Here is a 13,350-nt window from a genome sequence, read left to right as displayed (position 1 = left end):
GTCTACAAAGAAATTTATTTGTTCATGAGAGCCATGATTTGAAACATTAAAAAGTCCTTCTTGAAAAATGGTTTGGGGAAAATGTGGTGAGAGGGCGAGACTCAGCAATCTGCGGGCATGTTAAAAGATGTGCACACACTCTCTTGGGTGAACTCTGCTCTGACTCCAGGCCAAGGCAGCCTGGCAGTGCTCAGACACCTGAGTGGCTGGAAGGGCCTGGCTCCAGAAAATTTACTTGGAATCTTTCTTCTTTTTCTTCTTCTTTTTCACTGGTGTTTCATCCACAGTAGCATCCACTGCTGCCTCAACCTGCTTTTGTAGCTTTTTCTTTTCTCTCTTTTTTTTGGGCTTTGGTGGTAAGTCCTGGACATCACACGGCCACATGCAGTCCTCTCCATCTTCAGCAGAAGCATCAGAATTCTTGTCCCCCTGAGGGTCTCCGAGCTGCTGCTCAGCTTGGTCTCTCTTTTTCTTGGTCTTGGGTTGGATGTAATTCTCCACATTTTTATTTTTTGCCTCTTTCTTTCTTTTCTTTCCCCTTTTCCTTTCCATTTGGGTCTCTGGAAGGTCAAGCCCTGCAGCCACAACCTGTGGCTTGTTCTTTAGCTCTGCCATCCGCTTGGCAAAGTACTCCTGGATGGTGAAGGTGCTGGTTGTCGTAGTGGAGTTTTCATTCCCATCTGGAGTGGCGGGACTGGAATCATCCTGAAGTGTGGGAAAAGATTAAAACTGGTTAAACACCAGCTGTTTACTTGTCAGGGCATCCAGGAGAACTCCAGCTGGAGCCATTAGCCTCAGCAGTTAGAGACCAGGCCGAGTACCAGGTATTCCTCGACCCCCCTCACATCCCACCCGGGTAGAAATGAACTGCAAAGCATAGAACAAAGTGGCAGACACTTTGGTTGAATACTATAGGGGGTGACAGGTTGAATAGATTGAAGATACCTTCAGAAAGTGAGCTGGAAAGTCACCTAAATGAAATTCGGAATAAACAGCACCTTAGCAACAATGTTATACATGGCGACCCCAGTCTGACATGAAAAAGAGGGACACCGAAGTCCTCGAGCTTTGTGATCTTGTCAGATTCCAGCTCTGTTATGGATTACTCAGGTATTTGCACTGATGTGGAAACTTAGATGCCACATTCATATGTTAACCCTTCCTATCACAGGAGCCAAGTGCCAACCTGGAACCTGGTGTGTTGGGAACACCTTCTTTCTCCTCCAAAGGCAAAGTGTGGGCCCCTGGCACCTGTTCCAGGAGAGATGGCACCAGGGCTGGAAATGCATGTGTTCCACCTTCCTCCCAGAAAGAACAAGTTAGCATGGCAGCCCTTCTCCCCTTGGCTGGGGATGGGGAGAAGGGAGATGCCTCCATCACTATTTGACATGGACCAGATACTCAGGTCTGTGTTAATCTTGTTCCTAAATATGAGGAATTACAACAGCTGAGGTTATGTAAGGTTTACATTTTAACTTCAAATAAATACGTTCCACTGTAAGGCTTGAGAAGAGAGAGAAAATTCATGCCTTAGTAGGTTGGGATAAAAAAAGGAAATGCTGGTGTCACTATATGGGTTGCACCTGGTTGGCAGTAATGTGATGAAAACATAGGTGTGGAAAGGGAGTCCCTTTATAATGAAGAATATAAGGACTCTGCCTTTTTAAATTTTAAATATTTTTACTGATTTTTAGAGAGAGAGGGAGAGGAACATTGATGAAAAGATGTGAGAGTAGAACACCAATTGGCTGACTCCAACATGTCCCGCACCGGGGATCAAGCCTCCAATTTGGGCATGTGCCCTGACCAGGAATCCAACCAGAAAGGGATGACACCCAACCAACTGACCCACACCGGCCAGGGCAGGACTATGCTTTAAGGAAAGTCAATTTCTAGAATAACTTTGCCCACAGAGACTTTTAAAATAATAAAGCCATTTAATAATAATGCTAAATTTCGGTTTTCATAATTACCCGGCTTCTTCCTTCATGTTCACTTTTTCACATAGGAAGAGACTGGTTGGTCGACCCTCTCATGTTGCGAGGGTGGGAAAAGAGTTTTCTGAATGACTGTTTTCAAATTAGAACTGTGTAAGTTATTCCTAACTTGGCGGGAAGGAACTCCAACTTTATTACAAACCAGCATGTATAAATGGACCATGTATTTTCTTGATAGAGCAGAACTTAAATGTGGGCTCAGTGGAATCAAAGTAGCATCACATTTGAAATTCTGTCAGAATCAATATCATACAAATGGAGAATTGGACTTTGAGTGGCCAATGCCCTAAAGAGCTTTCACCAAAGGGTACCTTACCAACAACATCACACCTCATCTAATCAACACAAACCTTATTTTACCCAGGCCTAAAAAAACAAAGTCTGTGGTTAAAGTTTAAAATTTCAAAATGTAAAATGTAGAACGTGTGGAATAACCGACTAGGCTTTAAAAAGAAGTTTAAATGTTACCTGTCTGCATTCAATTTTGGCTAGAACCCCACCAGGTAATTTTGAGAAAAATTTAAAAATAGCTGTCCCAGGAGACGAAAACAAGGTCACTTAGTCTTTCTGTTCTTCAAATGTGGAAAGAGAGCTGAAATGCTGCACAGCAGAATGGAAAAATCTCAGGGCTCTCTTGGTGCGAGGCAATCCCAGTTTAATGGACAAGAAAGGTCTTGCCTTCCCTATAAGGACACACAGCCACACACAGTCTCTGTGAAGGTGGCCTGTTTATGTAAAATAGGTCTCATCTAGTTTCATGGCATTAAAAGGAGTTTGTCAACTCTTCTGGAGTGTATCTGTGCCTCAGGAATTCAAATTCAAGTGATAGCCTATGGCTCCCTACCTTGCTCACCTATTATTCCTGCTTTTCAGTTAAATCATGGGAACCAATTGCTGGTATTAATCACACTTTTCATTATTAGGAAATATAAGACAATTTTTGAGTCACCTGTTGAATTCAGAGGGCCTTTCTAATCCCAGAAAATAACCATGCTCGTAATAACTCCTCCAGTGGCAAAGACTGTAACTACCATGGGCCACTGCGCACCGGGCTTAGCAGGGCATGGAGACAAGCAAGAGAGGTGCCAGCACCTAAATCCTATTTATCCCGAGGAAAGTGTAGGCAGAACAATGACTTGCTGGGGAGAGCCCTTTAATGCCAGGGGCAGCCGCCCTCCCACACTGCTGCAATGTATCTGTTTTAAAAACCATAGAAACAAAGGAGGAATAGGATGTACAAGTAAATCTGATTCCAGTAGGAGCGATGCCCAGGACTCATATTTTACAAGCTCATAATTTATGATTTTATAAATCATAAACACAGTTTTACTACTGAGATTATAATCCCTGTTTCTATATTCTTGGCCATGAATATGAAAAATGTACACCTTTTCAAGAAAAGGAATACTTTTCATATCTGCTCTCAACTTCAAAGTGAACAAGCACTGAGAAAATCACCAGTTACTTAGCATTTTGAAACAGAGTCAACTTGCATCTTCCCACGTTTCCATTCAACACACAACACAACCTCAAAAAACAATCTGTAGTACCAATATGATTTTCACTACTTTGTAAACTGTGAGAATGTTCCAATTTGCTAACAGTATTCTAAAAACAAGTAAAATAAATTTAAAAATACCTTGAAAACTTTCAGTTCCATACAAAATACTATCAAGAGATGTGTAGTTAATGCATGAATCATCTTACAGTTATCTAATAAAGTCAAATCAGTAGGTTAAGTTAGGTAACTCCCAAGGTCCCTTGAAGGCCTACAATGTACTCTTCTGTGAAAAGACATTTGGGTTGGCCATTGTTCTATGATCAGGAGAGAGAGAGGGAGAGTGAGGCAAGATAAACAGGCAGCAGGGATGAGCTTGGTTCATAGACACCTATTACCCCAACTGTTCAGTCAGGATGCAGAAGTGATAGCAATGAACTAGAGTCTACCCACATGGAAAAGATATTTTCCATCACCTGAACAAAAGCATATAGCCAAGAGCAGATCCAGTAATACCACTTAGAGAGCTGGATTACTAAGTCCGTTTTAAGAATTTGTTTTTACAGATGTTAAAACCAATAAAAACAAAAAACTGGAGTGACTATTAACTGGAATACAAATTTATTTTAAACTTAAGTCCTGGAAATCATCCCAATACTTCTAAGAAAGGTGGTAAGAAGCTGAGACTTTTAAAAAATGATAATAAATTCCCACTTTGTACTTCTGATTTGAAGATTCTCTTTTAATATACCTTGGCTTAAAATCTCCACTGAGCCTTCACAGCCTCTACACTTGTGTTCTCAAAAGGCAGCATGTGAGGAACATGCTAATGGTGCTCTCTGGCTGGAACTGAAAATGTGGCGGGCTAAGGGAATGCATAACCTGGCAATGTCTCCCCTGCCTCTTATGCCTCCACATTCTGAGCTTTTTCAAGTCCTGCTCGAATGCCGACAGTTTCTGCTGCTGTCTAGTATGGCACAGGCAGGCTGTGATTTGGGTACAACGAAGGATAAAGGTGGTCAAGTCTGCACGAGCAGGAGCAAGGGCTCTGCCTGTGGAAGCCACCAGTCCTTTTGCTGGCCAGGGTGTCCTGCCCCTCATCTGGGCAGGGACATGTCACATGTAACGTGCATGTCCAGGACCAAGCAGTATACCCGAGATGAAGAAGCTTTTCAAAGAGCCTAGTGGACGAGGGGAACTGGTGAGGAAATGAGCAAAACAGTTGTAATATCCACTATTCTATGTCCCCTATCATTAATTATTAAAAAAACCCAAAGGCACAGTTAGACCCCTGAAGTATTTTCCACATATTATAGAAGTGACTCTTTGTAAAATACAAATAGAACCAGTTCCTTGTGTTATTCTAAAAAATGGCTTCACAGATTAATCTTGTCTGTTCAAGACTCCCCGGTTTAAAGTCACAGGAGCCCTGCAAGATCGCTCCACTCATCACATAAGGAACTACCCTCTGTGGCCACACCTCGGTGTGCTGAGAAAGCAGCTGTCATCTCTCAGATGCCTTTAACATGCCAGTCACTTATCATCATATGTCATCTCATGCAACGCTCATAGCAGCGATCTGAGAGGCATCCTCTCCATTTCTCAGAGGTGGAAACAGACTCCCTCCATCACAGCACACTAACTTCCAGCCTGCATCACACAGACTCACTTGTCCCTGTTTCCCTATATAATTGGTCATATAATCCAGGGACCAAGGTCCACACTCAACTTTATAAGGGCACAAGTTAACTGATGCAAAAGCTTCATGTAGAAAAAAATGTCCCCAGAAATAGACACTACTTTCTAAACAGAAAACCGCGATTAGCTAGTTTGTAATTCATATAAATTAGATATAGCTTAAAGTCAGGTGTAAGAGTTTATACTTTGTCAAATTAGCATGTAGATGTACCTGGCAAAGTGTGAGTGCTTTAAAGCAGAAAGTAAAACCGAAGTCCACCCTTCCACCTAAGGCAGGACTCTTTGCTGGACAGATGTCAGACAACTTCCACTTGGGCACTTCCAATACCGACAGTGATTACTTGGTGTGGCAGGCGGTCCACTCCACTGTGAAACTTGCTTTGTCTCAGTTTTCTCCTCAGTAATAAGCATATTCAAGTGGTTTATGGCTGTACACTGTATGAGTGTAATGTCTAAAGCCAGAGAATCCTAAAGCCTAAACCTATTTCTTGCAACTCTGAATTACCACTGGAATTGGGGGTGGGTTAGGGTTGGGGGGCGGGGGCGGATGCAAAGAACACAAGACCTTGCCGAGAGAACTCCTTAAGACATCAATTATGATATATCACAATCATCTCAGGTGCCTGAAAGATGCCCCAAACTGAAAGATGCATGCCAACTTTTCTTAAATGTCTACACAATTATCAGTCTGTTCTTTGTTTCATTTAGGTATTCTTTCCAGAGGCTTTGCAGCTCAATGAGCATCTGCTCAAGCTCTTCTGGGTTCCTCTGTGTCATTCAAACATGTATACTGAGATGGATGAACAGTAAAATGCCCAAATAAAGTGGACTGTTATGATTCTCATTAGAATGTTGTTAGTATCTTTTGGACAGAGAATTATTTGGGGCATATGCACCATAAATATAAAATCTTATTACTTATGATAAGCATACCAGTCCAGGGATAGGGTTTCAAAGGCAAAACCTTTCATCTCACAGCCTTTGTCATATGTCAATGCTGATCTTAAGTGACAAGGTGATTGAAGCCTTTTGATTTCCATATTAAGATACAGAGATCATGTTGCAACAGTAATCCTTCAATGAACTTTTCTCATTGAAAGAAAAAGTCAGCACCGAGAACTCAGGGGTAATGGATTTAGCAATTGGGGTTCTTAGCTCTGAGAGCTCTTGCTTGTGATGAACAAATACACACCTCCACCCCAGCCTGTCTGTTGTCAGCTCGGACTGGATTAGTCTGTGAAAAATTAAGAAAGCTTGGCAAGTGAGTAGTTTGAAAGAACATCTTGTGTGTGTTTCAAACTTTATAGCAGGATAGTTCTGACGAACATGAATTATGCCTTGACATACTCCTGGGATTTAGACATTACACCCATCCACTTGGACAGAGATAAATTCAGGTAAAAGTGATTCCATGACTCAGCAAGCTGAAGGGAGTGCTGGGATGTTTGAGTACCAAGCCTTCGCTGATACAGGGGCAGAACGGGCTGATGAAGTCACTAGTTATGCAGGACTACAGTGCTCCTCCAGCTCCTGTGTATGTAGTCAAGTGCATCACCTCCTTGAAGATCAAGTACAAAACTGTCTCCTTCAACAAGTCCGAATCCCTCCCTGTGGCATATCCTCATGTTCACTTCCAGTGACTAGTAATTAGTTACTTCTATTTTCTGGTTTTGTATAATTTGCTTTGTAAGCATCTTCCCAAGGAAATTTTAAGTTCCTTGAGACACAGACAATTTCTATTTCATTTATATTGGGCACATCCTCTCTAATGAGGAACAAACTTATGAGTGCTCAAGGAAAGCACAAGAAAAACCAAGCCCAAGCAGATCAAGGCTGGGAAGCGCTCCCACTGAACCATAAGCCTTGTATTTGTTGGCATAGATTTGTCGGCACGCCAGCGAATGACTAGAAGGGGTTTGGAAGGGTAGGAAGGAAAGAGAGAGTCAACGTTCTGCAGTATATATCCTTCGCATCCAGATAAAACCATTCCCTTCTCATCAGATGCCACTTTGCTGTCTGGTGCAAACTGCCTCTCTAACTGCGGCAAGTACATCTGAGTGCCTTCTGGTGTGACCATCCAATTACTCCCTGTGGTCTTAGCGATGCAGAGGAACCCAGTCAGACAATCCATACATTTCTCCTCTGGTCTGTTATTCCAGGTTAGCATAGTCACCTTCCTAGAGATGAGCAAATTGGAAACAAGTGAGGCGCTGTGATGTATGGGAACCGCCACGTTCATTCTGTGGGACTGGCTGAACACAGCAGTAGAACAGCCTATGGGCTGGACTGTTCTCGCCATGAAAAGGAAAGGCTGGAGAGCCAGCGAGTTCCAGGGCATATCAGAGGCAAAGGTGGGAGCTCATTCTGAGAAGGCAAACAGGTGGTAAGAGTTCCACCAGAAGCAAGTAGCAAGTTGGTAAAGTGCAGCATACTTTGTATTTTGAACTGAAAATATGACCTGGGAAAGCTTTTGATTCTCAGGAGTCATTAGATGGGTTTGCCTTCACAGGTTGAGCTAAAGCAGTGACCAACACTGTTCGTTAGAAAGCAGGGATTGTGCCACTATGGGGGCATTTCTTCTCTTGCTTTCTATGGCACCTTTTTGGTTTCCCTATGACTGAAAACATTCGGTACAAGAAGCTACTTTTGCACTCACAAAAAGTTTATTCAAGTGTGAAATCATGTGGGGTTTTTTTTTCAAGGTATCTATCATTCACATCTGGAGTTAGATTAAATACACAGTCTCAATAATAACCAGCCTCAAGAGAATCTGCCTGGGAAACACAATCACTGTTAGTGCCAGCAAGCTTCACAAGAGTTGAAAACAAATACAAAACTCCACTGATTGAAGTGGGGGTTAAGACCAAAATATAGTTAACAGACCTAGAATTATGCAGCAACTCAATTGGAACACGCCTTCAGAAATGACGTGTGGATGTGTGTGTGATGTGTGTGTGCTTGTGGGAACAGGTCTGGGAACCCATGGCATGCACAGAAACCCACTCAGCAGGAATTCCCAGAGGTTCTCTCTAGAACAGGGTTGGTAAACTAGGGCCCAAAGGCCAAGTTCAGCCTGTTGGCTATCTTTGTACCCCTTGCAAACTAAGTATGGTTTTTATATTTTTAAATGGTTGGGGTAAAAAAAAAATTGAAAGAATATTACATGTGAAAATTACGTGAGTTTCGCCAAAACCGGTTTGGCTCAGTGGATAGAGCGCCAGCCTGCGGACTGAAAGGTCCCAGGTTCGATTCCGGTCAAGGGCATGTAACTTGGTTGCGGGCACATCCCCAGTGGGAGGTGTGTAGGAGGCAGCTGGTTGATGTTTCTCTCTCATCGATGTTTCTGACTATCTATCACTCTTCCTTCCTCTCTGTAAAAAATCAATAAAATATATATTTAAAAAAAAAAAAGAAAAAAGAAAATTACGTGAGTTTCAAATATCAGTGTCCATAAGTAAAGTTTTGAATTTCATCAGTAAAAATATGTGGAAATTTGTGTGTTTTTTACTCTAGTATTTAAGTAAACACAAAAAGTGTTAAGTAAATATTTGTTGGATGAGTGAATGAATATGTTTATTATGAAATATGATCTCTTTTTTGGAAATGTTTGATGTACACACACACACAGAATTTGAGGACTTCGGGTTTTGATGAAGTGTCTCGATGTCTTAATGAGCTATGCTAGTAAATGGTGGAGAGGCTGCTAACTGCTGTCTGATTTCAAGCAGTAAAGGATGACAGACAAGCACAAAGAGAACTCTCAACACCCCATAAGCACACAGAGATACCTTTCTAACAATTTGGCATTAGACCTTGGCTGGAATTTACAAACTCAGACAAATGAACTGGGCATCTCAGAGATGACAACGGGGAAGGAAAGAATATCTTGCTTTTCACTGGACACTAGTAGAGAAATACAAGCAATGCCAAATTCCTCATATGAAGGCCAATACTAACAAAGCTGTTCATTTTTTTTTCCACTTGCCTAGTCAGCTGCTCACATTACCACTCATTAAGAAAAGCCAACATAAACATGTTTTAAGAGGATGGTTCTCTATGGCAACAACTTCTCAAGTAATTGACATCAGAACTACTGACAAGAGTCATACAGCCTCTGGGGGAAAGAGGGGAAAGAAAAGAGAGCAGGTTTCCTGCCTCCCTGAAAGGTCCTACCACTTGGAAAGTTGCAGTGACTCATGTGACAACATTTCACAACACACTGGCCATTCTGAGATAAACGAGGCTCCTCCAAAGCCTGAAATGATCAATGTGACATGGGCACCGACTTTTGTGGATGAATCTAAAAATAATCCAAATTGACTACATTTTGTAAATCTAGGTCAACCGGTTCCCTTCATTCTCTCTGGAGGCAGGATACATGGCTTTTATAAGTAATTAAAGGCTAGTACCCAAATCTCAAAAAAATAGAAACAGGGGCTACAGAGGGTCTGTCTCTTCCATCTTTACAGAAAGTTCCTTAAGAATCATGACAACTCAAATTTAGGTTCCTTATTAAAGAAAACATGGCATTTTTGGAAGATGTTAGAGAACCTCATATTTTGAAAGTAGGAATAGAGTATGAATCTGGAATAGTCAGGATTGTTTTTAAAAGAAAGGTATATTAATTTAGGCAAATAAAGTTACAAACAGAAAAGTCCCCTTGTTCAGTTTTTGAATCTTTATATAAGATTAATCTTTACATGGACTCTTTTTAATTGAGTAGAAATCAAAGCAGTAAATAAAACCATTTGAAGAGTAAATTTGATAGGGCAAAATATTTCTATGTTTAGAAGATATTTAAGTTAGTAAGAGTAAGTTAAATTCTGAACTCATTGAGTCATGTAATGTAAGTAAGTTATAGAACAATAAGATACTGAGATGCCTGAAGTAAAAAAAGATTTGGCCATCCAGTCCTTCATTAACATCCATTGAGCAGCTACTGTTTACCTGACTGGGGCAGGGGCCCAGAGACAGACTATAAAAAATAAAATAATAATAATACATTGGGAGAATTTAGGTGGTGGGTTTTTTTTGTTGTTGTTGTTGTTAAAAATATGTTTTTATTGATTTTTTAGAGAGAGAAGAAGGGAAAGGGATAGAGAGATAGAAACATCAATGAGAAAGCAACATCATCGATGGGCTGCCTCCTGTACACCCCCCTCAATGGGGATTGAGCCGGCAACTGAGGCATGTGCCCCGAGCAGGAATCGAACCGGTGACCTCTTGGTTCCTGGGTTGATGCTCAACCACTGAGCCACAGCAGCCGGGCAGAATTTGCTTTTTGAATAGACAGAAACTAAACTAGATAACCAACTATAAAACAACTCCATTCAACAAAATCCCTAACCCAGTGGTCGGCAAACTCATTAGTCAACAGAGCCAAATATCAACAGTACAACGATTGAAATTTCTTTTGAGAGTCAAATTTTTTAAACTTAAACTTCTTCTAACTCCACTTCTTCAAAATAGACTCGCCCAGGCCGTGGTATTTTGTGGAAGAGCCACACTCAAGGGGCCAAAGAGCTGCATGTGGCCTGCGAGCCGCAGCTTGCCGACCACGGCCCTAACCAATTAAATTGAGATTACAATTCCAAAGAGCTCATAAAAAAACATTATTACTGCTATTAAATATATAATCGTAGTTTAACACAGCTATAATATTTTATTTTATAAGCAAGAAAGATATTAAAAGTTTAAGCAAAAAAGAACAAGTAATACTGCCTCCCAACCTGTCCAGAATACAAAAAGATTCCTTAAAGAAGTGGTCGGCAAACTGCGGCTCCCGAGCCACATGCGGCTCTTTGGCCCCTTGAGTGTGGCTCTTCCACAAAATTAGGAGTACCCTAATTAAGTTAATAACAATGTACCTACCTATACAGTTTAAGTTTAAAAAATTTGGCTCGCAAAAGAAATTTCAATCGTTGTACTGTTGATATTTGGCTCTGTTGACTAATGAGTTTGCCGACCACTGCCTTAAAGCAAGACCTGCCTCTTGTCTGTCGTCGCTAACAGGCTCATCCTCTGTGGAAATTTGATGCCCTATATCACAGTGCTTCTTAAACTACCAGGGAAGAAGTGCCATTTTTTTATTTATTTTGAAAATCTACAATCTACTGGGGGCAAGATTTTTATAAAATACAAACTTTTTTTTAATTACTAGGAAAATAAAAATTTTAAGACATAAAACACAAGTTGCAATTTATAAAAGTATCTAAATGCTTACTATCAATTTGTGTCCTGGTGTGTGGACCATACCTTGAGTGGTACTGGTAGAAAATATTAGCTACTGAAGGAAAGTAAGAAAAGTGCTAAATTCAGTGTAGTAAAAGTGACAGTGACCTGGGCATCAAAAAAATCCAACTCACATCTGACAGATTGTGTGATCTTGAACAAGTTATTGGCCTTTCTGGGTCTTACAGTGAATAATTTGCAAAACAAGGAAATAGGACTACACAGTGATTTTTTTTTTCAAACATACTGTAGTTTTAGCACACCTTTCTTCAAAGGAAATCTGAAGCAGAAAGCCAATATGTAACACATCAGAAGTTCTGTGGTTGATGTGAGGCTGGGGGAACCCAAAGCTCATGTCCTAACCTCCTCACCCCTTGTAAGACCTTTGAGGCATCTGTGAGAAACTCCTAGGGCTGTGTGGAATACAGTTTAAAAAACAGCCATATTTGAAAGGTTCATTGCAATTCTAACATTCACTGTAGCCCAGACAATTTCATAGCACTCATCAACAGGAGACTAAGAAGCTTTCAACAATAAAACTGGACCTATTATATAATACACACAATTCTGAAAGCTATCATTAACTGTTGGAATTCCAACCATTGGCTGGCTGTCAGAACTGTCCAGTGACCAATTTCTTCTGAAAATGGTAGCAAAATATTAAGTGTGGCCTCCTCAATACTATGAAGTCATAGGTTGCAAACTGGGTGCTCTCTGATCCAGATGACAGGATGATATCAAGATTTGCTGACTCTTCTGGCTTTACCTGGTGAGGCTCTGAAGAGGACCAAGATGGGAGATGGTAACACCCAAACCCACGTCACCAGAGTCCCCACCACAGTCGCTGCAGATGACAGTATGAGAAAAAAAGCATTGCTTTCTCACCAACCACCGGCCGCGCTCTAACCTAAAGGAGGTAACTCTTCATCCTATTTTCATTACATCACAGGATGGAAATCTGGGAGAGAATGTTATTTTTGCTTTTCTGGCAGGACAGAGGAACAGAAGGAAAAATGAGCCAATATTTTACTCTTCTCCTCCAACACTGTGCCATCTGTGTATCAATTTCTTCTTATCATAGAAGCTCTTAAAACCATTTGCCTGGTCTGTCAACAAACAAAAAGCCAAATCTAATCCTTTCAGGCCAAACCTATGTCCTGGCAAAAGTCTACCAAACAGAACAGCTGTGACTTAGAACTCTTGGGTTGTTTTGATAGTCCCCCATCCCCTTCTTTTTATTCTTCTTTTTAAATGAGTGTCTTATTATGAAGTCATGCTTGTTGATCTACAAGACAGCATTTTTTTACTGGTACTTAAACAAAACGCAGTGACCCACTTTCTCCTTTTTGGTTCTTATAGAAAGTAGAGGCAGGCCCCCGAACCCTGTTTGAAGTCCTTGCTGCCAGGAGATGGTCGGTTTATGTCTCTTGTCCTAGGACAGGAAAAGGATGCACTCTCGGCACCGTGTGCTAGGGAGAGATAAGACCAGAGATTTCTGTCCTCAGTACCTTATCAGCTTTTCCTGCTACTTTCCAGAGCAGACAGCACTATGACTGGCAATAAACTAAACTAGCTGAAGGGGGGCCGGGTGTATGAGAAGCATGGGGATTGGAGGGAGTGATGTAGGAAGGGGTGTAGGATGAGGAAAAGAGATGAGGCTTTTAATATATCTTAAAATGGTCTGGCCCAAATAAAATTGCCTTTAAAAAGAAAACACATTTCCTATCTCCTTTTGTTACAACTTCAGCAACAGGGATAGAAGTTTTTATAAGAACTTCCTTTCTGGTTGGAATGCACCAACACTTTCCTTGCTTTGAGCCCTGCCCATAACTGCCTTGTGCTACTGGCTCCTGCGCACGTAGCACAAGACTGATCTGCTGTGGGCACCAATCTGCTGTGGGTGCTCTGACGGGAGGCCCATAGACC

At 41.3% G+C, this 13,350-nt stretch overlaps 1 protein-coding gene across 2 annotated transcripts in view; it reads right to left on the bottom strand.

The window, feature by feature from the left end:
• The window catches only part of PINX1 (PIN2 (TERF1) interacting telomerase inhibitor 1), a 97,297-nt gene continuing 83,947 nt past the window's right edge, over positions 1-13,350 (bottom strand). For both annotated transcript variants that reach the window (XM_080676186.1, XM_080676187.1), the window contains one exon: positions 1-705. In XM_080676186.1, coding sequence (XP_080532312.1) covers positions 232-705 — 474 coding nt within the window. In that variant the 3' untranslated portion in view covers positions 1-231. The remainder of the gene's footprint in view (positions 706-13,350) is intronic.

Source organism: Plecotus auritus, assembly GCF_963455305.1.
Source record: "Plecotus auritus genome assembly, chromosome: 6".
NCBI classification, from domain to species: Eukaryota; Metazoa; Chordata; class Mammalia; order Chiroptera; family Vespertilionidae; genus Plecotus; species Plecotus auritus.
Note: the sequence above shows the minus strand (reverse complement) of the source record. Positions and strands in the feature narration are given on the sequence as shown.